The 25,580-nt window shown below is 45.4% G+C and overlaps 1 protein-coding gene across 1 annotated transcript; it reads left to right on the top strand.

The window, feature by feature from the left end:
* On the top strand, window positions 1-25,368 carry LOC113948819 (hepatocyte nuclear factor 4-beta-like). Its single transcript, XM_027646750.1, has 10 exons — window positions 1-300; window positions 6,576-6,747; window positions 8,632-8,726; window positions 16,093-16,199; window positions 17,694-17,849; window positions 18,368-18,455; window positions 19,251-19,403; window positions 21,196-21,432; window positions 22,274-22,387; window positions 23,432-25,368. Exons 1-10 carry the CDS (start codon window positions 186-188, stop codon window positions 23,566-23,568), a joined length of 1,374 nt encoding a protein of 457 aa, XP_027502551.1. The 5' UTR covers window positions 1-185; the 3' UTR covers window positions 23,569-25,368.
* Window positions 25,369-25,580: the final 212 nt, after the last annotated feature.

The following is a 25,580-nucleotide window of genomic DNA, read 5'->3' as shown; positions in this document are numbered from 1 at the left end:
GGGACTGTGCACACCACAGGGAACGGCCTCGTCCCTTCTCCCCTGGCACGGGGAGGGGACTGTGGGCAGAGCTGGGTAATGATTTGTCATCGCAAGGGCCGGGGTGTCTCTCTGCAGAGGAAACCTTGGCCGTGATTGACAGCTGGGCTGTTTTTTGCCACTTCCCTCGCTGTTGTCAAGTAATAATGAAGCTTTGTCAGTCCATCATGGACATGGATATGCCAGATTATGTGGACTCCTTGGACTCCTCTTACACCATGCTGGAATTCGACAACCTCCGGGTGCTCCCCAATAACACTGGTGAGATTTTTGTTCGTTTCCTCTTGAATAACCTCCACTACCTCTGTTGCAAAGTTGAGATCCTGGGAAAGACAGGTGGGAGGTGTGGGGCAAAGGGTGGAAGGGTAATATTTAAGCAGCTGATCTGTCAACCTGTGGCATCCGTGGTTGTGTTTGGGCTGAAATGCGACCCTTTCGCTTGCCGGTGCCATTCTGAGTTGTTCTTTTCCTTGGTGGGCTGAGCGCCATGTCCCAAAGAGTTTGGCAAGTGCTGGTAGAGTTTTTCATGGCACTTCTTAGATCTGTCCCCCTGTATGGCTTATGAGACGAGTTAATACCAATATTTCTTCCTTCAAATGCGTGTTTCGTTCCCGTCTATGACTTAGGTCGATATTTAATCCTCGGGAAAACAAGTCGTCTCAAATGACATTTGTCTATGATCGTGTGTCCCGTTCAAGTTGTTCCTAAGGACTTAGTCTGAGAAACAACATCCAAATCATTACTTTACTTGTATTTTTAAGATGGTCCAACAGTTTTTATGGCACAAAAGAACTTGGCTGCGAGGCGGGAGTGTTTATAGGCAGAGACTTCCGCTTTGTTCACAGAAATAAAGCTCATTTTGTGGTATTTAGTTTTTGTTATTTAGTTTTCGAGCAGTCAAAACTACTCTGACATAAAGTGAATGCTATTCTGTGAAACTAACTGCTCACTGTGTAAAAATAAAGGGCATTTTGGTCATATTGCATGAAACCACCGTGTAACTGAATGAGATCCCAACGTTAGCAAAGCCTTTGGAGAGTTTTGGCTGCATTTCATTAAATTTGTTAAGGAGCTTAGCGAAATTAAGATGGGATTTTCATGTTTGCTCATTAGCTGGCTCATCAAAAGCAATCAGAGTTTCATTAGGGCTATTGTCCACAATATAAAATGATTAAACTTATTATTGTGGGACACAGAGGGATAGTAAAGTTAAAAGGTCCATAGAAATTTGAATTTAAGTTTGACTTCAATAAAGCTCTGGCTGTCCCCAACTAAATGTATATTTTTGCCAACTGCAGATAGACTGGCTCTTATTTCTTATCCTTGCAGAAAGGTTTTCCTTTCCTCCTATCCTACTCCAGAAATGATATTTAACACAGATGTTTCTCTTTGTCGCTTGCTGCTGAACAACAAGATGCTTTTCACTTTTTGAAGTGGTACAGATTTCCTCAAAATTCAAAATTGTTTTGCAAATGAACCACGAAAGCCTGTTTGGGGCTCTCTGGTGATTCATGCAGTGGAACTGACAGGTTGAGTCTTTTCTGAACTTTATCGAGATCGGGATTGTGTTATTTGTTGAGCTGTTAATGAGTAACTGGTTCTCTCGGGAACGAGCTGTTTTGAAATTAGCTTGTTTGTCTTGGGTAAGTGTCCTCTTCTACAGTTTGTAAAAATAACTTCAAAAAAGACCTGAAATGTCCATGCATGGAAATATATTGCCTACCAGTTGAATTCAGTTCCCAGGGGTAACTCCAAATCACACTTCCCTCTGTAGCTTCAGAAATAATTTAAAATTTGTTAGGAATTAATCTCATTTTAGGTACTTTTACAATTATACTGGATTGTTTTAAGGCGTATTTTTCCCAAGACTTGTGTGTATTTTTTCCCCTATTGAATCTAATGGCAGCTTTGCCCTCATTAACACAGGAAGGGATGCAATATTTATTGTAATGGATTCTTACACTCTTAACAATTTCAAATGTGAAAATTAGAATATTTTCTTGAAACCAACTCTTTCCTTGTGTGGAACATTATCAAAAATTTGGGTTGATTAGTGCTGTGGAGCATCTTGGGTTCTGAGCTTTCTTCTTCAGGAAGCTGCTGTTGGTCTGAGATTTGCCTAGAGAGGTGTTTTGGATTTTCCACCTTTAAGTAGCCCATATTTTACCAGATGTTTTGAGACTAATTCAAAATAAAGAATAGAATCCATTATGGGAGAAATATAACAAATTGTCTGGTTTAAATAGAAAGAATGGCAAAAGGAAACAAACAAAAATCAACGCTAATTCCTTCTTTCCTTTATAAAATATGTGTTGTACCAGCAGAAATTTTCCCATTCTGTACAAACTTCTTTCCTTTACCTTGGCTGGTGTTACAAGCCATATTCTCACTTAGTTTTTATGTGCTGTTAATACCCCTTTCCTCATGCTCTTGTCAGAGTTGTCTCATTTTGCTTAAAATATGAAGCATTATTGCAACTCTGCACTCATTCTTTAGTTGAGGCAGTGTTTTCTCCCACGGTGGGGCTCGTTTTCCTGTTTCAGCACTCAACCACCACACTGATCCTTGGGACTTTGGCACAGGGTTGGTGAAACACCTTTCCCAGCCCCACTGCTGACCCAATTCAGACCACAAAAAAGCCACCAGAGCTGTTTTGGCAGTGCTTGGCCGTCCCTCAAGCTGCAGATTTTGCCTGGGAGGAACTCTGGCCTTTCTGGCTGGCCTCTTCATCATTGTTCCTGTAGGATTCGGGAACACTAAATCAAAGCTATGTTTTAGATCTCAAAACCCCTTGTATTTGCTAAAAGCTGCTGTAGAAAGCCACTGACCTGCCTGGGTTTCAGTGCTAACCCCCATCCTGCCCTACGTCTGTGTGCACAGATTTTGCAATGCTGGCTTTGGCCACCAACTTTGACTGTGTGTGCAAACCCACACTGGGGATCTCTTCACGTTCTAGCCCAGCACGTGGAATTCAGGAATTTCTTAGCTGCAAATTACGTGCACCGAGACTGGCTTGGACTCCTGGGTAGATTAAAGGAAAAGCCATTTTGGAAAGCATTGCAAGACCATTCTCTTTTATACAATGTGCATCTAGAAGAGATGTAACCAGTAATACAGCTGAAAGGAAAAGCAGGAATTGGCCACATATCACGAGAACATCCTCACTATCATTTCCTATCACTGCAAAACTGGCATCACCATTTCAGCCCTGGTTAGGTAATGACTTACAAACAGAGGCAGCAGATACCAAAAATTGGGATATATTTCATTTGTGAGCTTGGCTGATCCCAAAACTGGTGAAGCCACTGGGATACTCTCATCAGCATTGGGAATGTAACTCCCAACCTGCACACTGATCATATATAACTCACAAAAAATGTTTGAAATTCAGATTTTTCTGCCAGTGACCCTTGGGACCAGTCCTAGGGAGAAGCCTGGACATAACCACCAGTCCTCAGCTCAGCTTGGGGCCCACACAAGGTCAGGAGGAGTTATGGCCTCTTTGTGGAGAACACAATCACTTGCATCTCTCCAGTGGAAATTCCAGAGGCATCGTGGCGTGGTTTAGGAGCTGTTCTGTTTACCATGGTGATGAGCATCTATAACCAATATATAACTCTCAACATCCCTTTCTAAGGTGGTGAGGACAGTGAGCTTGGCACAGTTGTTGTGAGCCAGGTGGGTCCTGGTCAGATCCATCCTAGTAGCCCTCAAGCTCAGCTCTGGGTAATGCTGAGCTCCAGGTAGCAAAGAGGCACAGCGTGGGAAATGAAGCCCTGAGCAGGTGATCACCTGGTGTCAGGCAGGGATGGAGTGAAGGAAGCAGATTTCACAGGCAGGGGGCTGTGCTGGCACGGATCCTGGCCTTTCTCTGCCTTTTCTCACAGTGGTCAACCCAGGGAAAATCCAGAATTCCCCAAATACCAGACAGGTTTGAAAGCTGCGTCAAAATATTCTTCTGGTGTGTGGGATACCAGTTATGCCTTTGCTCTTCTCTGAGCTAATTCTCACTTGGAAGTCATAGTTGATTGGTGACAGGATTTTGTAATTAAAATTTATTGTCATAATTAACATGTGCATTCTGACTTAGGGCTTTCCTTTTCTTTAATGTGTTGTTTTTTTCTTTTTTATTATTGCTGTTCACGTTCAGCCAAGCTGAAAAGGACACATGGCTCCTGAGCAGGGACTGACCTTTCAGCTGTGTAACACCCAACTCACTTGCAGTTTGTCTGTGTTTCCACGGGTACAAGTGAGGGCAAAATTTAGTTTACCAATTTCCATGGGCCCTCACACACATAGTGCTGATGGTCCTTCCTCCAGTAATACTTGGTTTAAGGCCAGATTTTTAATTTCTTCCTTTTATCAGCCAGCAGCTCCTCAAATATCTTACTCACATAAAGGAAAAAAAATCTTTTCTGGTGAGTAAATACTTTGCAGCATCAGGAACTGGAGGTCCATTTGAGACCCAAACTGGATGACCTTGGCTTGATTCCCCTGAAGTCACTAGAGAAAGCACAAGTGGAGCTAAGAGGAAATTGGCCTTCTTATCTTTATTTTTGTTGTGCAATTTTTTAAATGGAATCCAGCACACTCAGCACGTTTGTTTATGGTCATGTGCTCCTTCAAAAAAATAGATGGAACAACAGATGCACATATGTTTAGCAGCAAAATTATCCTCAAGGGAATATTGTAGTACAGCTCATTTAATACTGAGTTATTAAGTAAAATAAAATGAAGAATCATGGCAAAAAAAACCCCTAAAAATCAATGTAAATTACCATTAAACAGCTCTGATGTAGGCAATGTTCCCAAAGGACCCAAGTGTCACTTACTGACAAATGTCAGAGCTGGGACCATCTTACACAGATTTTGGGAACAAGTAAATCTCAATTTCTGTCATTATGACCTAAGAATGATTTTAATACTGTCATTCTTTCTTGTCATGTTGCTCCCATAATGCTGCAACCTACTTATTTATTCATCCATACATCAGAAGGTGAATAAAGACCAAAAGGGGTTTTTTTAGGGACTGAGGGGAATTCTGACCTTTGCATTTGTGAAGTCTTAGCTAAAAATGTCTTAGTCTCAGCCTTAGCTAAAAAACTTTCCAGTTTTTGAAAAACTAAAGCTTTATTGGCTGTATTATTTTTGAGGGGCTTTTGATTACAACTTTCACTGCACAGCAAATATTTTCACTATAAATTTTTGATGTGTATTCATACACAAAAATAGCCTTCTCTCACTCTCTGTATATACACATGTCATGTGTGGATTACCCAGGGCTATTTTTACGCCTTCTGGATTAGAAGATTCCCTCTGGGCTGTCCAGACCAGATGACAATTCCTCCCCTTTGAGTAATTTTCTCAAAGATTTCTCATTGCTCAATACAACATCAGCTGAGCTTTCCTCATCCCTGCCCATCTTTTCTGTGTCATCCCAGAGACATGTCAGGATGTGTCTTTGTCCCCGAGACTTTTCCAAGGTCACTGTAGCACAAGATCAGATCCCCTGGAGTCCAGAACCTGCTCCCAGAGGTGTGATAAATTCATAAAACCATCCTGCAGTGGGTGCCCAGGTCAGGGCAGACTCCACAAATATTCCTCCTCTTGGTGAGATGTAAACACTCATCTGCGTCTTCGCAAGTGTCTCCTTATTTTTCCATCCCCGGGCTGTGCCTCAAATTAGGAGGATTAAGAGGGCAGAGAGTCTGGTGGTTAAAGCCAAGGGAGAGGTTCCAAGGGGAGTCTTCAGCAGTGTGTACACACAGCCCAGGGCAGGCAGGGGTAGAGCTATTCCTGCCCCAAATGAGGGGGTGCAAATGGAAGACATGACAGAGGGCATTCATATGACCTAATTTTAGGTCCCCAATTTAGAAGGCTGATCTTCTTGCACACCTCTGTTGCTTTCCAGTGGAAAGCAATGAGCTCTTCAGAGGGAATTTCAGAGCAGGAACCAGACTTAGAACTAAAGTGATCCCTGTGGGAGCTGCTGTCTCTGCCTTTCAGCTGTAGAGGAGCTCTCAAGAGCAGCCTTTTATCTCCAACACCTCTGTCATTGCATGAAGCAGTTCATCCTTTGTGCCTCTGCCACCTCTTCTCTGCTTTCTGTTTATTCAAGTTAAGGAGTTTTTGTCCATTGTCCTCTGCAGACACCAGCTTTAAACCATGTTCTCCAGGTGACTAATTGAGGAGGTGGCTCTCCATCCCTCAAAAACATGTATCTCACATTCAGGTGAGGTTTCTCTAAATCTCTAAAAAAAAAAAAAAGTAGTGATGATTGATAAATCCTCACAAGCAGTTGAAGGGTTAGGCAGCTTGAAATCCCTCTGTTCACCGAAGCAAAGGAAAATGTTGATGGCGGAAGCAAAGCAACTGAACTACTCTCAGGGGAGGTTGGGAAGAGCACGACCACCAGTTTGGAGGCTTTTCTAGCACGTGTGGGGCTGGCTTGGTGCTGTTTGCTTGCACAAAGCCCCTTGGCTGGCTCTGGTGTCCATCACAGGGGGAGTCTAATGGTCCCTGTTCTCTGCCCACAGAGGCCATCGCAGCTGAATCAGCAAACACCAACCTGCTCCCCAATGGCGTCAGCTCCCTGTGCTCCATCTGCGGGGACCGGGCCACCGGCAAACACTACGGGGCCTCCAGCTGTGACGGCTGCAAGGGCTTCTTCAGGAGGAGCGTCCGCAAGAACCACGTCTACTCCTGCAGGTACCTGCCCCCGGTGCGATTAAAATGCAATTTCTGGGCGCTGTGAATGATTTGGGCTGGAGAGATCAGGTTGAATGAAGAGGCCACCGTGTCAAATGCCAAATTGCTGCGCCATGGGTGCCAGCAGTAGGGATGTAGTTTGGTTTATGGCTGGAGGACAGGGAGATGAGGAGTAAACTCAGTCCTATCTCGTCTTGGACCCTGAGGCCTTCTGTGGCACTGAGAAATCCCTTTAAAGAATTCAGCATCACTACTTTCCCCGTGGTGCAAATCAATGGAAAATCATAGACCTGACTGGTGTGTAAAATACATAAATACAGGCCCTGAGTGTGGAGTGACACCATGAACTTGTCACAGCCCAGTAAGGGGAAGCCAAAGTGGCAAAGGAACAAAGCTCCAGAGATTTCATCTCAAAACCAGTTTTTCTTGATTTTCTCTGTAAAAAAGAACAAGCATCCAAGAGCCTGTCACCTCCAAAGCCTCCACACATCCCTCCCCTCACAGCATCTCCATTTCTGTTTTGAAATAAAATAAATGATGTGTACTGACATATCACTGGTGATTGTATGATCATTCTGAGAAATGAGCGTGGACCAGAGATGATTCACATCCACTTTGGCACAGGTATGCATTTGAGAGGATTTTTTGACCAGGAGAAGGCTATAAATTATAAATCTGCTATCTTGGTTGACCTTAGGAAAATGGTGTTTATTTTAGCACAGGAGAAAAGGGAAAAAAACCCCAAACCTGAATACACTCAAATTCTTCATCTCTGATTAAAACCTGGAAGTTTTCTTTCTGTTCCAAAGCTCTTCCTCCTCTAAGGGCATTTTAAATTTTTCTAATGTGAGTCATCCTAACTGTTCAAAATGTTCCTGGTGTCCTTATCACTCCAGGGCACACCAACCATGAAAGACACTTGGGGTGACAGCAGTGTCCACCCACATGGTGCCCATCCCATGCACCATGGGATTCCTGAGGGAGGAGACTACAACTACTACTGGTTTCTTTGGAATTTCAGCTATCAGTCTCCTGGGAGTGGAGTTGCCGCCCCTTCCCAGGAATCCATGAATGTCTGTGATATTTGGCAGCTCAGGAAAGATCCACAGCGTCGAAGCCAAGGAAATGGCCAAGCTTGTCTGCAAGTCCTTATTTGGTGAGCTCTGCTGCATTCAACCCAGCTCAGAGCTCTGGTACATGAAGTAACTGAAAAGTCTTTGGGCCTTTGTACCTTTGGCTTTTAACTAGTCTGGGAAACTGCCCCTGCATTTACAACCTGGTGATGGTCCCGGAGCAACCCCTGTCATCTCCTCTCTGCACAGCAGATTCCTCTTCCATCGCTTCACCCAACATGGCAAGAGCTGCCAAGTCTGCCTGGGCCACCCCTTGAACAGCACAGACGTTCCTAAATCCCCACAGAAATGAGGATGAATTAGGTGGCCACGTGCCTCAAAACAAGGCCACAGACACAAAAGACTTGTGGTCCATAATGCAGTTATTGTACATGAAATGGGACAGATAACAAGGAAGTCAGACAAACCCCAACACCAAATACCCAAAAATCGTCTGAAAGTGGGAGATGGAGCTCCTACAGCAGTACAGCTCCAGTCACAGTCATGCTTTCACAGCCAAAACCATCCCAGTCTCTGCAGGGTGGGTGGTCTGAAGTCGCTACGCTCCCATCTGGCAGGAGCAGTGCCGGGGAAGATGAGGAGCTGGGCCAAGCCAATGTTGATCCAACCCATTTCTTGCAAATCTTTGGCTTTTCTCTAGGTCCATGAAGAAGATCAGGGAGGTCTGGGGCTGTATTTGGGGGTGCTCATTGTGAGGGGGTTGCAGATGCCAGGCTGGTTGCTCCATGTTTTCTTTCCCATCTCCTCCCAGGTTCAGTCGACAGTGTGTGATAGACAAAGACAAGAGGAACCAGTGCAGGTACTGTAGGCTGAAGAAGTGCTTCAGAGCTGGCATGAAGAAAGAAGGTAGGTGCAAAGAGACATTTACAAACTGCCTGTTTCTGTCTCAGACCCTGCTCCCAGTGCAGAGTATTATGGAGAACAGCAGCAGCCCTGGCTGGAGAGATAATGCTTTTTTGGTTGCAGTGAGAGACTTTTTTGTTGTGGCTGAAAGCCCCCTTTCCCATTTTATCTGAATTTCAATGAGATCCTGGTGACATTATTCACCTCTCCTGGGAGGCTGGAAAGTAGTACTGGGAAAGGGATGAGCTTCCTCAGGGTTTGTTTGGTCTCTAAGTGCTTTAGAGTAGTAATTTCCTCTCTCCATACCTACCAGTGCTACTCCTAATCCCAGCTGTGCCAATCTCAGTGAGGATCTGCCATTCTCATAAATGCCATTAGTTGACTACCTCAGATAGTGTGGTCGACTTGGCTGATGCTCATATAGCTTCCTGCAACTCTCAGGGCAAGGTACAGCCAGGGCATGATCCTTTCAGTGGCAGAGCTGCTCCTTGGTGGCACAGGGCACGCAGGCAGCACTCCTGGAGGAGATGACTCAGGTGTCCCCCGAGCAGGGATGTGCGTCACAGCCAAGCCCTTCAGTTGTTCTGTCCTCATGGTGGTTACAGCAGGCCATGAGCCACCAGTAGCACCAGTACTGAAGGGCCAATCCAGGCTTGGCCTTTTGCTGCACTTCCCACTGGCTGTATTTAGGAAGGAGGTGGAGCTTTGTAGGTTTGGGTACCAGTGACCATCAAGTGCCCTTTCAAAACACTGGAGGAAACACTGAGTGTCACAGGGACTAATGCTGAGCATGAGAAAACCCACTCTGTTAACCTGTGCCTATATCCGTCTTCTCTGGGAAAGTCTGGGACCTATCCCAGCATTTCTGGTCCCTGCTCATCCAGTGTCTTCATAGTGGGATAGCGTGGATGATACTGTTTTACTGATTCCAAGCTTTTCGTGCTTGTCCACTGAGTGCTCAGCAAAGTGGGGACCCAACCCACAAAGGGTGGTACAGCCCCATGACGTGTTGGTCATTGGGTGGTGGTTTCAACACTCTCCACCCTGTATTTGTGCTGTTTTCCAACCCACTGACAGCTGAAGGATGAAGGAGGTAGAAAGGAGCTTGAGCGTTTCTTTCCATGCCACCGAGTTCGCTCAAGGGTTGAAATTGTGGCCCCACTGAAACCAAGGGGAAATTTGCCACTCTTTTCTGGTAATTCATAAGATTTCACTGGTGATGAGACAATCTTTCCAATGTTCTGACCATATGTTTTCCTGGAGAAGAGTGTCTCGAAATTTGGTATAAGTCATGGATGTAGCAAAAATGCCTACTAGTTTATTTCAGGAGAAATGGAGTAAATACAGCAGATGAAAAAGTAATTAGAGTTTAAATTAATTAAAGCCAAACCAAAGCTGATCTGGTCAATTCTAGATGGGGATAAAGCCAATTGCTGATGCAGCTCCAGCACTTGGAAAGGCTGAAATCTGGTTATCAGCTCCATTCTTTGAGCTGAAGCATGATTTTTATTGGGTTTTATGGTAAAAGTTATAAAACCTTGGCTCAGGCCTTCATCACTGATTGCAGCTTGATGGAAGATGACTCATTTCAAGTTCCACATGGTCACATTCTTTGAAACTCTTTTATGAGTGCACAGTCAGGTTGTGTGCTCACAGACTGCTCATGTGTTTGGGAAGGAGGATTTTAAAGCACCTTGAGCAAGTGCTTTGCAGAAATCAGCTTAGCTGACCAGAGCTATATCCCAAGCACGTGTGCAGGAGTGGGAAAGAAATTTTCTTGCACAATTGTGTGCGCAAAAAGAACACAGCTGTTTGCCTTGGGGTGGTTCTAGATTAATATTAAACAGAATTGCGAAGCTTGAGGGAAAAAGAGGAGCCACGCCTTGGATGGAGTTCTACTAGGAGGATACAAATATTTGTACAAAACCTTTTGGCAGTGTGCACAGATCTGTGCTGGGAGGTGGCAGTGGTGACATCCACACTCGCCGTGCTCTGTGAACCAAGAGCTTGACACTCTGTCCCTGGCACATCCCTTCCGAGCCAGCCCCTGTAACAGCAATCAGATTTTCCAGGGTGTGGTAATAGCATTGTTTACCCACGGCAGAGGGGAAGAAGCTGGAAATGATCCTTTTCCCAGGGAAAATACACCTGGGATGGAGTGAGCCAGGGCTGTGTCACCCTCACACTGAGGGTGCCCCACTGACCCACTGCTCAGTGTCTGTGTGTGCAGTGTTAGAGAACTTGCTGTTCCCCAGCAAAACTAACTGATAAACTGCAATTTCGGATCCAGAGTGATCTTTTTTTCCAGTCTTCCTGTGTTGTAAGACTTGATGTGACACTTTTGGATCGTCCTTTTTTTTCTGGTTTTTTTTTATTTCCATTTTGGAAACAATTCTAGTGGATAAGATTTTTCAGGGTGCTGTGTAGCCTGGTAGAAGGGAAATTTCTGCCTAAAGAAAAATCCCCGTGATGTAAATACCTGAGTTAGCTTTAAACTGTGTCAGGAGAGGTTTGCCATTTGGGGCAGCTGGACAGATGTTGTTAAGAAAATTATCAATAGGATCTTTAGATTACCTAGTTTGTATACTTTGAATTTGATCCTACCTTAGGAAAGGACCAAGACTGCCCCACATATGAGACACACCTTCAAGCTTGTGCATTGAGATGGGACCCAGGTTCCATTAGTGCCAGCAAGATCAAGATAGGGCCTAAACTTGAGTCTTGTGGAAAGTCCAGTCCCCAGACTTCTTAGAAATTAGCTCATTCAGGAACACTCCTATCCCAATTAGTTTTTTGGTGCCAGGAATTCACTTTAATATCAATCATCAGAATTGGGACAAAGGGAGAGCAAAAAGCTTGCCTGAACACAAACCCCTTCTGGTCTCCTGAAACACCTCTAAGATGAGGATTTAAGATTTTTACACAGATTCCCTCCTTTATCCTTGTTTTGTGGTTAGGGCCATGACTGTGCCACAGGGAGGTCTGGGTGCTTGGGGGATTTTCTGGCTGGTCTCCCTGGTTTTCTCTCTTTGCACGGAAGGTTCGATTTCCATTGTCTTGCTCAATGCTACGGGACAGGTTTGTGGTCACTGCAACACCAGTGTCTGAGGGGAACACCAGGTACTTAAACACACAAAGGAAACAGCAGGATACTATTTTTAGCATCTCATTGAGATCATGTTTGACCTTGAATAAATTAGCAGGATGTGATTTCTCAAGTGAGCCAGGTCATCTCCTCACATGGAGCTGAGTAAAAACCTGGAAGACATTTGAAATACCAGCACTGCACTGTCAGGATTCAGTTTGCTGGTGGAAAAAAAAAAAAGAGGGGTTAATATTTAACCCCTCATCCCCTTCAAAGTAGTTTATGAATGTACATGAATTCCTTTAGTTTCATGTAGAAGTAAAAAGAATTATCGTATCACTTACTGCCACAACACAGTGGGAGGGTATGGGGCTATTTTTTATTTATTTTTGTGAAATTGGACAGGTTTATAGGACAGTTTTATTAGTGTTTTGAAAGACTTCTGGCTTGTTTCATACCTTTTGTTTACACATCTATTCTGCCAGCTTTCAGAAACTTGGACTGCAGTTTATTGCAAAGAAGGATGGAAAAGATAAAGGATCTTCTTCACCTGCATTAGTCATAAATCACCCCAAAAGCCCATGAAAGGATTAAATGTGTGTGTACCACTGGGATTTATTTGCAAATAAAACATACCACACCTACGAAATCTGAGGCAGCTTGGGGAAAAAAGATTATTTGTGGATATAAATTAATCAGGCAGCAGGAGCAGTAAATCTGTTGGTGGAGACAGAAACACTGTGAGCACCAATGAAGGGCACAGGGCATTGCACCTCCCTCCTCCTACTCTCTCCCTATGCCATTTATTAATACATTCCCAACTCCCCCAGCATTAAACGAGGATGTTTTTAGTGGAATAATAATGGAAACACTAATTCCCATATAGGCAGGGCTTTGACCTCCACACTTGCCGTGGAAAGTTACTGGTTTGCTGCTCTCCCCTTCCAGCCAGTGCCTGTGCCCATATTTATTGGACTCCCTGGAGGTTCCTCATCCCAGGCTCTGGGGTGGCAAAGCAGCAAGGACACATTGTTTGGGGCACAGGGGTTTGTTGCAATGCCACAAACACGCCGCTGTTTGCTCAGAGCCGCCCGCGTGTCCCGCAGCTTGTCCGGAATCCTTCATGTGCTCCTGGCAGGAGGGTCCAGCCTTGCTCTGAACAACAAACCCCCTCTGAGGGCTCCTCTACGTCACAGGGAGAATATGTTTGTTTTCCTATCTGCTTCCCACAGTCAGGACGTGCTGTAGCAACGACAATTCCCTGGAGGGAGACATGGGCATCATCTCACCCTCTCTTCCATTCCCAAGGGGAAAGCCCGGCTTGGGGACACACTGTCCCTGCCCAGATCATCGTGGGGACTCACAACCACTGACGTCCCCTTTTGTGGGGCTGCAGTGGCCCCTCACGGTGTTTATTTGCTTTGGGAATGTGCAGAGGACAAGATTAGGGGGAAACAAAAAACGAGGAGCAAAGCTTTTGCCAGAAACATACTGGAAACAGCAGCCCCTGGGAGTCAGTCAGAGCTAGAGTTTTAGTCTTTCCTGCGAGTTTTATTGATGCAAAGCCAAGATCACACCTGAGCCCAGCACCCCCAGGGCCAGCACGTCCCTTGATCCCTCCCACTGCCTCACCACAAGTGACCTATCCCTTCCTTTTTACAAATACAATAAATATAGCAATATAATTACCATGCAGTAATAGATTAATTTTTGTGGCAGGTAAAACATTAACTCCCGTTTGTATCTAATTCCATCACGTCTTGGGTACTTTCAGAGATAACACCCAAATCACCTTGAGAAAGTTGGTCTGTACCATCCACTTACACTTGAAGATTGAGCTTATCAGAGCATGAGGGAAGCACTGAAATATGTGCCATAAAAAGATCTGGGAGAAAAACAGGCTGAGGCTTCTTAAAGGAGTCTCTCACTGGGGACCGGGTCTGCCTGGGTCTGTAGGGCTTATGTAAAATAACATGTGTAACTCAGTTGGAAAGGCAAAATTTGTACCTTTTCTTGAAAGTGGGCAAAAAGAGCCCCATTAGCCCCTGGGAGCTACATGGGGGAGCATCTGATATGAAACCAGGTGTAGAAGCTTCCAAAAAGTCAGTGATGACACAGACTTGGTCAGGCTGAGCACTGGGTGCTGCTACCCATCATCCTGGTGTCCCAATAGAAGCCATGAAGGGTTAATCCATTCCAAAGATTAATCATAGCTTGTGATTCCTATAACCACCCTCACCTTCAGGCTAGTGAGGGTCCTTGGCTGAACACCCCCCATGCACAGGGAGGTGCTAAGGTGGGTTAGTTGAGCTTCCCGAGGGCTGCAGTTGTTTTTTCCCTAAATTGATGACTAATTGTTTGTAAAGGCTCCAGGAATATGTCTGTGTGTTGTCTCTGTCACAGATCAATGTAACCATCCAGCCCCTTGTGGGCAAGGTTGATTCTGAGGTACAGAGTGGTTTTGGTGGCTGGAGCCCAGCAGACTCCCCCCAGGCACAGCCAGGTCCTGACTGACAGCAAGGCTGAGCCCCAAATCTTGGAAAATAAATACTCCTGCTGATAAGGGGAGATATTGATTTCTGTCACTGCTGCTTGTTCTGCCCTTTCACTTTGTTGGCCTTTCATCAGAGGCTGGTTAGGAAAACAGAGCAGCAGTTGGACATGAGCTGACAAAAACCCACCTTCCCCCTCCTTGGGCAAAAGGGTGCCCACGTCCTCCTTTGCAAGAATTCCCAGGAATGAGTCCTGTGCAGAGTGATGCTCTAAAACAAGACCCAGCAGCGAGGCAAAGTCCCAAAAGAATGATGGCAACATGATTTTGTTGACTCTGCAAAAAAAAAAAAAAAAAAAATCATTCCTGGAAAAATCTTCTCCAGTGGCCACTTTTGAGACAAAACCACAGCGTTTTACACTCAAGGGGTTAAAACACAGAGCGAGTCGTGCTTTGACAGCCTCATCTGAGTCACTCCTCCTAAATAAAACCAAAGGAGTCTGGAATTGCTGGATGAAGGAGGAGGGATGTGTTGCTCTATCACCACATGCTAAATCTTCTCGCTCCCTCTGCTTTAAGGACCTGACAACTGCCTTTCTGAGCTGTAGCAAGATGTCTGAGCTGTCAGGAAAACACCAAGTCTGTGTTCAAGCTCCTTTCCCCAGCCCTGTGTGCTGCTGGACAGAGGCAACCGGGCTTAGGGGAGAAACCAATGCTGAAAACAGATTGGACTGTGCCTAAATTCTCCTTTTTTCTCTGCTGCTGTGTTATTTGATGGTTGCAGTGGAGGCGAGTCAGCTCTTGGAGCCCATGTTGCAAAAATAAGCTGCTGAAGTGCAATCCATGCCTTATGTTCAGTGTGCAGGGCTGATGGAGAAGGGGCTGGATGGGCTTTGTGCTTCAGGGACAGCGAAGGTTTAAAGGGTGGAATGGGTTATTTTCAAATTCACTGTGGCATGGTCATAACTTTGTGTCTGCAAAGAGCTTGGGCTGATGTTCACTCTGCTGTGGTCCCTATAATGTGCCCAGGGTCTGTGGTACCACTCTTATTAATAGTTTGGGACACTCTGAGCTGATTTCCAGCTCATTTTCCAGGGATTTGCAGAGGGTGGCAGCTGGGCTGGGGACAAACCCTGGCTTGGTCTGTTCCCCAGCATTGCTGTCAGTGTTTCAGGCTCACTGGAATCAGCAGCATGAAGGGCAAGGCTGAAGGAATGGTTTTGAGGGGGAATCAGTCAATTTTGTTTCCTTTCTTTGGACCTTCCTTAATGAGTCACTTTTCCTGCTGCCCATGAGTGGTGGAGATGTCCCCTGGGACCACCACCTGTGATGCCTTAGGGGCAGGGGACATTTCAAGGCTGCTTTGAGGTGGGATTAGAGGGTGAGTTTTCCGGTGCTGCCGTAAGAGGAGTTGCAGCCTCAGGAGCATCCTGCTGTACTGGGAGCTCAGGGGAGGAGTCCTCAGTGCAGACATGGCAGAAAGGGTATCAAAGACCAGGGCTCCAGCACTGTGGATGCACTGCCAAGTGAAAAGGGTTCACACTAAATCAAACCCAGTGGGAGCAGCTGATATCCCACAGGTGTTGCTCTGACCCCCAAATGGCCTCATCTCCCTCTCGGGCTTGGTCTCCTCCCTCCCTCAGAGCCTGTTCAGTCTTATTCCAGCATCCAACAAGAGTGGAGTGTCTTGCAGGTGCTAAAGCCTTGTCCACTCCTGTTTATGCACCACAAGGAGCAGCAGCCATGGGCTGTGGGGGGAATTTTCTCACAACCACCATTCACTCTCTTCCCAGCCGTGCAGAACGAGCGCGACAGGATCAGCATCCGCAGGAGCAGCTACGAGGACAACGGCTCCCTCTCCATCCACGTGCTCACCCAGGCTGAGGCCATGGCACAGCAGGTATGACATGTGGGGACAGCCCTCCAAACGTGGCCTTCAGCTATTCCAACCCACTAAACCATCCGGGTTTTCCACCTTTTGAGGTGGAATTTCTAATTCAATTTTTTGTTTTGCCGTGTGTGTTCAGCCTTTGCCATGGTTTGGCAGTATGTTCTTTATCATTAGGCATTCATTGTAAGAGAAGGGCAGTCAAAGAACAAAGGAACTTGTATTTTAAGTTGTTGAAGGAAAGGATCTCTCTTTTCTTTTTTTTAAGTTTTACAATTCAAAAAGGGAAGTGGAAGTTGAACAGCTGCAGAGAAAAAAAGAATCCTCTTCATAGTCGAATGATTCTAAATTAAAAAGGAAAGAAAACAATCAAAAATCCTTATCAAGTTCTTTGGGAAACAGAAAAGGAGGAAAAAGTCTAAGGAAAGACAAAACAGCTAATGTTGCAATTTTTACAATTACTCATATCCTATGATTGAGGTAAAGATAATCCTGAGATTGAGGAAGCAAGGTAAAAATGAGCCAAAACTGGGTTTGGATCTTCTTTCTGTCCTTGTGGCTCTTGCACAAACCCACAGGGAAGAAAATGCATTAGAGATACCCCAAAACAGACAGGAAAAGTCTTTGGTGAGTTATCAGGATAAGATACCCTGTTGCCTTTGAGGTGTGAGGTACAAAGCTGAAATTCCAGGGCTTAGGGACGTTGCAGACCCTGGGTCCCCTATTCCCTCATCCTAAAATTTTTGCTGCACCCCTAAAAACTCCTGGCATTCACATGGAAGTTTATCCCTCCTTGCTGCACACTCTGTCCTGCTCCAAACATAATGTTTCCCTGATGGTTGATTGTATTTTCTCTTATAGCTTCTTTATCAGGGTCATAATTTTAGGGTGGAAAAACAATGTGAATAAAATCACTGGGCTTCAGCTAATGCTAATTGCTTTTTCATTTCATGTTCCACCATGAATTTCACCCTGAGTGTCCTTTAAATTCTTATGCAAATACCCTTTTTCCACTGAAACATATGGTCCAGATGTTGAGTATTACATGCAGCAATGAGTCCACTTCCTTCTCAAAAAGGATGTTTTAACCCTCTCCCCCTCCAAAGCAGCCCTTCAGAAATCAAAAAGGCTGTTTTGTGTCCCAGACAGTAACTTGGAGGAGAAAGGCTGGATGCATTTCATACATTTGGCTGGGTTAAGTGATTGATAGGAAGCTGAGCCCTGATGCTGCTAGGAATGGGAATATTAATCAGATTTTTGTCCTGAGCCAGTCTGGAGAGCAGGGAAGGAGGCAGAGGAGGGAGGGGAGTGTGTTGGGACCGAGCACCACCTCGTGGAGGCTGCACCAGGGGCTGTGCTTGGACAGGACACGCTGCTGAGCAGATGGGTGTGAAACCACAGCGGGAAACGACTCGTCAAGGGCCTCATGAGGATGAATTGCTGCTCTGGAGGGTGGGAAAGCAGCTTTGATCTGGTCCCAATGCAGCTGGGTTGTTCCTCTTCCAGTATTTATCCCTGAGCCCGGTGCACAGCACGGACATTGCCATGAAGAAGGTTGCAACCATCAATGATGTGTGTGAATCCATGAAACAGCAGCTTCTGGTGCTGGTGGAATGGGCAAAATACATCCCAGCATTCTGTGAGCTCCCACTTGATGACCAGGTAAAATGCAAAAGCCTTTTCCCTGAAAACCCCACTGCCTTTGATAGGAATTCCCAGCCTTGGATAGGAATTCCCAGCCATACCTTTCAACAGGAGAATCTGACATTAATATACAGATTACTCTATGCAGAGCGATAAACTAACAGGAGAGAAAGAGTAATAAAGGCCAAAGGATCAATTAAAAATAACTTGAGTAGCAAAGTCCCCTAAATATAATAGGGTTGGTCAGTCCAGTCTGCAAAAGGACCCAGTCAAAAAAGACTGATTTTCCCTTTGCTGGTACCTGGCAGCTGAATGTAAAAGCTGTTTATTTCCTAAGGACTCAACTAACTCAAGCCCCTCTTTGCTCTTTTAGCTGAAAACAACTTCTTATTTAGTTTGCTGTGAATGTAGCACTTCTCAAAGTGAACATATTCTGATATTTTCTAGCTCTTAATAGTACTTTATCTGTAGATCTGACATATCTAAGCAAACACCAAATTTGACTTAATTATGTCTTTCTTCTGTGCCCTCTCCAGGTTGCCTTGCTCAGAGCCCATGCAGGGGAGCACTTGCTCCTTGGGGTGGCCAAGAGGTCCATACCATACACTGATTTTCTGTTGTTAGGTAAGGTAGTGAAATCCACTCCTGCTTTTGTAATTCACTCCCCCAAGTCATTGCCAAGTATTCTACCTACCTGAAATCCCCTCTCCTGGGCATGGTCTGCACACCCAAGATGAGACTCAGTGCTTGGGAAGTGCCTGGAGAAGTGTAAAAACACCAAGAAAATTCAATGGGATTTTTATAAATCTTCCCTTACTGCTTTGAAATTGTGGATGAGAACCCCCTCAGTATTTAACTGGCATCTCAGACTGTGTTGCCTTATTTTTGTAACTGAAATTGCTAAGACACAAGCAACGAGGTATTTGGATATCAGTCCTTAAAGACTTAGCAGAAAGGTCTATTAAAAATTATAGTGCACATAGGTATTGCCTTGTCACCAAAACCACGGGTGGAGTTGCTCTTGGAAAAATGAGAATGTGACCTTGAAAGCCACACACTAAAGAAAAGAGGGAGGGATATATTTGTTTAAAAAAAACCCCACACCAAAAATAAAGACGCAACACTGCTCACAAACAGGTGCTTGATATAAGGGAGGGTAAAGCAGAGCAGAACATGGAGCGGGCTTTGTGTACAGTGTGGATGCACTGACATGTGCAAATGAGATAATTAAAGACCAAAGAATGAGATCCATGGCTTGCTTCTCAACTGGGGATCAGATTAGGAAGCTGCAGACTGGAAATCTGCTGCAAAGGGGCACCAGGACTGGCTGGCAAACAGACCTTGGGGTAACTGCTGGCTGAGACCGTGTCTGCAGAGCTAGAGCCAACATCTAATGGTGATTTTTTCTTGTCTCCCCAGGGAATGATTTCATCATCCCAATGCACTGCCCAGAACTGGAAATCGCTCGTGTGGCCACCAGAATCCTGGATGAGTTGGTGAAGCCCTTGCGGGACATCCAGATCGATGACAACGAGTACGCCTGCCTGAAAGCCATCATTTTCTTTGATCCAGGTGAGCTTCCTCCTGACTGCCAAGATGGGCTTGGAGAGGAGTTGAGGGCCCTCCAATAACCAGGAAAACCCCTTGGCAGCAGCTCTGCATTTCACCCTGTCTGTGCTGTAACAGCCAGTGCTCAGCAGTGCAGTCAGAAGTGACCTATTCCTGAGTGTTTTGCTGTTTAGCAAGTTAGAACTCCAGCCAGGCTAATGTGCAAGACTGCAGGCCCTGGAGCAGTTTGGCTGCTTCATTAGCTTGGCTTTGGGAAAGCCCATCAGCCTGAAATGCAGGAGATGACTATTAAGGACATATATGCCTGTAGTGAATTATGTATAAGCAAAGTGAGTCAGCAGAGCAGCAGTGGAGCTCTGTCAGGGTCCAGAAAGCACCATTAAAAACCACAGAGAGCTGGGCTGGTCAGGGCACCCAGAAATATCAGGAATCTGCTAATGGATGTTGCTGGCAGCCAGCACTGGCCCAGGGCAGGGCTGATCCACACAGGACAGAGAACAGGGACACACGGAGGCAAACAACAGCTTGTTTTGAAGCTTTGCTGTATCCTTATTCCAGAGACCTGGGGGTTCTGTCTCAGCCTGGGCTCTCCCCAGGCACTGCTGCTTCTACAGCACACAAACAACCTCTTCTTGCTACAGCACCGGGGTCCCTTCAGTATGCATTGCCCTGGAGCTCAGAGAAGAGATAGGGGAACAACCCCAAGCCCAGAACAATGCCCTTTTATCCTTGGCATCTATTAATATGGAGAAATTAGAGTATCTTCCAGTAATTATTGTTTTCTGCTGCGTTTGCTGATTCAAAACCAAGGTCCAGGAGGTTTAGAAACACCACAAACTTCAGCTCTCCAAAGAGTGAACAGAGTGAGGGTGGTATTAGCAAATTGAGTTTGACAAATCACCTTCTCAGCTGATCAGTGTCTCTGTGCAGCTTAAGATCAATGTGACAGTGAGGAGCTGAGGTTTCAGCTGAAAGGAAATACTGTGAAGCTCTACAGAAGTGAAGTTCATTCATGCTAATGAGCAGGCACATCCTCAGAGCTGCATGCTGACATACAGTCGTTTGTTAAGCACTTTATCTCATCTCTTGGCACTGTGATCCCTAAAACATGGTGCCTGTGGTTTCTTTGTAGACAGTGAAGAAAATGGTGCAGTGATCCAGAAATTTCAGTTTTAGATACCAGCAGAGACAGCAGTGGAAAGCTGTAAATCCCAGCACTTCACCCTACTCAAAGTCACATTTACTTGCTTGAGCAAAGCTGGACCAGTGACCCATGAAAAATAGAATTGACCACAGGTCAAAGACAGGAGAGCGAGACAAGAATTTGTTGTTGCACAAGGTGTAATTACAACATATACAGGCTCTAAAACTGCATGGATTTAGTGGTAGTAGTTGGAACTCAAAGTTTTCAGGGGAAAATTTGGGGCCCCCAAAAAATTTAACTTCGTATCATTTTTCCCTCTTGTCAGTTGTTTGGTTTAACTTCTGAATCTTTCCTCTTTACTAATGGCAGTAGGCAGACATGTCCACTTCAACCAAGCTTCTATTTTCTTACCATTTCCCTTCAAAGTCTCCTCAAATTATTGTTTCCCCTCAAATTACTGTTTCCCCTGAAATTCCCCTTACTGCTTCCTATTCCACGTGAGATATCCCAATGCTAATCTATCACCTTATCTTGGACTCTGTCAGAGGATCACTTGCATCTCATCCTTTTCCCTCTGCAGAGCCTGACTGACAGGGCAACGCTTCTCTGGTTACACAGGCCAGCAATTAACTTCCTTTTCCCCCTCCCCAGACTGCAAAGGCCTGAGTGAGCCCGGGAAGGTGAAGAACATGCGCTTCCAGGTGCAGGTGAACCTCGAGGATTATATCAACGACCGCCAGTACGACTCCCGGGGCCGCTTCAGCGACATCCTCCTCCTGCTGCCCCCCCTGCAGAGCATCACCTGGCAGATGATAGAGCAGGTCCAGTTCATGAAGCTCTTTGGAGTGGCCAGGATCGACAGTCTGCTGCAGGAGATGCTGCTGGGAGGTACGAACACTGCTGAGGAAGGACACCAAAGCTGGATTATCTCAAAGCTTTTGTTTACAGGGCTTCGTGCCTGGGTTTGTGTCTTCTGCAGGATGTGTGGTAGGGAGAACAGGAATAGTTTTAAACTAAGAGTAGGCTTAGATTTGAAATTAAGAATAAATTACTGTGAGAGTGGTGAGGCATTGGAACAGGTTGCCCAGAGAAGCTGTGGCTGCCCCATCCCTGGAAGTGTCCAAGCCCAGGCTGGGTTGGGTCCTGAGCAACCTGATCTACTGGGTGGCATCCCTGCCCACGGCAGGGGGTTGAAACTAGATGATCTTTAAGGCCTTTCCAACCCAAACCATTCTATGACTTCATGAACTGTGGCTTGAACATGGGCCTCTCTTACTCCAGTTCAATCCCAGAGCCCGTTCTTTCCAGTCTAGCTCTAAAAATCTGACAAGTTTTGTCTGTGGTGTGTCACCAGTGGGGCACTTGACTTTTAAGCCCACTACCAAACTGAGGTAGTTTGCAAGAAGACAACACTCTTTGTTAGCACCATGCAGAAGTTATAACTATATGGGGAACCCTGATAAGAGCAGCAATTGGGACACACACACACAGACAGAAGAACAATGTGGCTGGATATTAGTTGAAAACCCAGACATCCCAGGAGGTTGTTCCTAGACAGTGAGAGGCTGAGAGCAAAGAGGGCAGCAGAGCAGGAAGGAAGCAAAGATGAGCCATTAACCTTCACCCACAGAGGTCTTCCACATCCTCTCAATAAAGAAGATTTAGCCCAGAGCATCTGGTTTCTCAGTAACTATGCAAAGAATGATGTCTTTTCCCACTTCCTCTGCAGGAACCACGGTTGATGTCCAGTACCAGTCAGGACCTCCCAACCTCAACCTGGAACCACTGCCAGGACACGTCCTCCCAAGCAACATGAACTCTGTGATTCACACAGCTCCAGACCGTAGGTGTCCATCTTCACATTGTTGGTGTCAGCATAACGAAGGGGCTGGGCAGGAGAAACAGTTAAGGAAAAGATATTTAAGTTTATTTATATGGGAAAAAGTTCACAGCCCCTCTGGCTGACTCCTTTCCGTGCTTCCAAAGAGAAACTGGGATTTTCACATGGTAGCACGATCCAGAGAGATTTTGAGATGTTACTAAAACATCACAAGGTAGGAAAAAAAAAAAAGAAATCAAGATTGGGGACTGTGTGTTTCTATGGTTGTGGGCAGCACTGGGAAATGCCACAAAACAGGACATGTAGTTATTAGTGGCAGGAGTTCCCTGTGTAAAGCTGGTTGTTGTCAAACTGAATACAAGACTATCTTCAACCACCCTGGGCACTGCTGCCAGGCCATGGCTGTTGGTTAAGGCATTTGTCCACTGTAGGACCATGCTGTTAAAAAAAGAAAGTAGAACAGGAGTTGTAATTCAACAACTGCTGCCATATAATCACAATGTCTTGCACACACAGTCTCCTTCTGCCAGTTACAGTCATATACCTCTTGTAGGGTATTTTTGTTTCTTGTAGGGTATTTTTGTTTCTTGTAGGGTATTTTTGTTTCTTGTTTCTTGTAATGTATTTTGTTTCTCTGCCATATAAATGTTGACATCATGTATTTTAGGTTGTGTTTATTTAGTTTTTTTAAGCCACCTTACAGCACAGGTTAGGGAGATGCTGTGTTTTGGAAATGCTGCACAGTGGCCTGCAGGTTGAGCTCTCCTCTGATGAGGAGAGGAAGGATTTAAAAGCAGTTGCAGGCATCTCCCAGGTTCAAAATACTGAGAAGAGTTGGCACGTGCTTATCAGCCCACCCTGTGCCTCCTCACAAACCAGAAAGGAAGAATATGCCAGAACATGCCTGAATTTGGGATGGATCCCCCTGCCCCATCCCCCAAACTCCTGCTCCTTGGTTCATAGTATGGTTTGCTGACTTCGTTTGGGCTCTGCTCTATTAAACAGCGTCCAAGTCCTCATTAATTCTGTTTCTTTTCTCTCCCACAGCATCTCCTGAAACATCCCTTCCATCTCCTTCTACAAGCACAGGCAGTGAAGACTATAAACTAGGCCCTAGCGCAGGACCCAGCGCTGTAGCACAGCTCTTGCCTCAGACAGTGATGCCCAAGCAGGAGATTTTATAGGGAGAGGTGGAAGGAGAAGCTGGGAGCAATGTGGAAACCACGCTGACAGTGAAACGGGCCCTTTCTCTTTGCAGAGGCAAAGCACAGCACCCCCCTGCCCGCAGCCGGACCCGTCGCTCACCCCCTGTCCCAGTTGTGACTCAAGCACCAGGTCCCAGCCTGCAGCAGCATCCTCACCTTGAGAATTCCCACCACCTTTGCACAAGGGATTGGGGTTCATGCTCTTCCCAGCAGGACCAAGACTGAAAGCTCTTTGGAGCAGGGCTTCTGATTGCGTTTGTTATCGCCTTGCTTGGTGTGGTCACGACCCTTTTAAAGCCACTTTCTTCATCCAAACAAGTGCCTTGCACAGCTCCTGGTAATCACTAACATGTACAGCATGTCCAGAATTGCTATGGAAAGGTCTATTCCCATCAAAAATTTAATTACACTCCCTTCTCCTGCTGCACGTTAAGCTTTAGGAACATCTTCATAACCTTTACCAGGCCAAATGTTTCTTATTCCACACAGAGGTGCCTTGTTCCACACAGGCCAGCCAACATTTAATGCTGGTTAGTTATTATTTATGATCAGGAATGCCAACATTTCGTCATTTTCCATCATTCCCAGTATATGTGGAGCCCAGTTGTAAGTCTTTTGATGGACCTTCTACTTTGTGAGCACTTCTAACACAGCTCCAAGAGGGCAGCAATGATCTCCGCCCCACTCTGTGGCTGCTGGTCTGGGAAACCCTCAGCTCAGGGAACTGTTGACTTACCCAATCCCTGCCTTGTGCAACACACATAACAAAAAATGCCCCAAAACACGTTTTCCCCGGACACAGGTATGATTTTGCTGTAGTTTCCTGTTTCTTTGTAGTATCTGCAACCTAAACTTCAGAGCTCAAAATTAGCCAAAAAAGGAAGAGGCAGATCTTCCATGAACCACTTCGAAGAAACTGTTTGTATTTAAAACATTAGGTGTTTATGCACTTAATGTAAAACTTAATCAGTGGTAGGTGGCCAACCATTAACCATGTTACAACTGGTTAAATAAGGCCAACCATGACTGTACAGCCTCAAGTGTTCCTAAAGCCTGGTATTTGTGTTGTGGAGTGGATTTTAATGAATGGGACGTCATTGGAAAGCAGAGTATCAGAGTTCTACAAAACTTACGCTCATTTGTACAATGACCTCTGTCAGACAGCTCTGGAGGGAGCAGGAGTGGCCACACTGAACATCAGGACATGATGGAAAACTCTTGGTGCTGTCCCACTGGATAAAATCCCAACCCACGCATGGCCTTGTTCACGGCAAAACTGAGATGATGGTGCCCAGTGGTGGCTTTTTGAAGCACTTGGAGCTCCTTGGGGGAGAACACCATGGAAATGGGACCTTATCAATTGAAAGAGAAGTTGGGAGGAGCAGCTGAACTTCCACTAGAAGTGGAACACTCAGTATTCATTCCTTGGGGAGATATTTAGTGTTGCCATTCTACAGCACCAGAGAGATCTGAAAACCATCAAAGACTGGGTTGAATTTCACCTGGATCACAATGTTTTATTTTTCTCCTGCCTGTGATGAATTTGATCTGACATTATATGCTGATAACTTCCATTTGAAACAGCCCTGTCTGGAAAGCAGGTTCCCCTGGAAGCATTCCTACTGCATGACAGATGCAACTGCACCGAGCCAACATTGCTCCCAGTTCCTCCAGCGGGTCGATTACATTCCTTTTCAAGACATTAAATGTACATTTATACTCGTTAATGGCAAGAAAATAAATCTAGGGGGGAAATAAATTCCATATTCTCATATTTCATATGGACAGTTTGCCTTTTGTCTTTCATTCAAAACCCTTCCCGAGGTTCTCCACTGATTTCTCCAATGCAAATAGCTTTGGGATTTATTTTTCATAAAAAAGAATCATCTATGGCTGCAAAGCCCAGCTTTCACTGAGACTGATGGAGTTAACAATCTAAGATATTATAGAATAAAGTTGTCCAGGAACCAGTGGATATCAGATTCAGCCCC

This window comes from Corapipo altera, unplaced genomic scaffold (genome assembly GCF_003945725.1).
Source record: "Corapipo altera isolate COAL_440 unplaced genomic scaffold, ASM394572v1 62, whole genome shotgun sequence".
NCBI lineage: Eukaryota > Metazoa > Chordata > Aves > Passeriformes > Pipridae > Corapipo > Corapipo altera.
The sequence above is the reverse complement of the archived record's forward strand: the minus strand, read 5'-3'. Positions and strand labels throughout refer to the sequence as shown.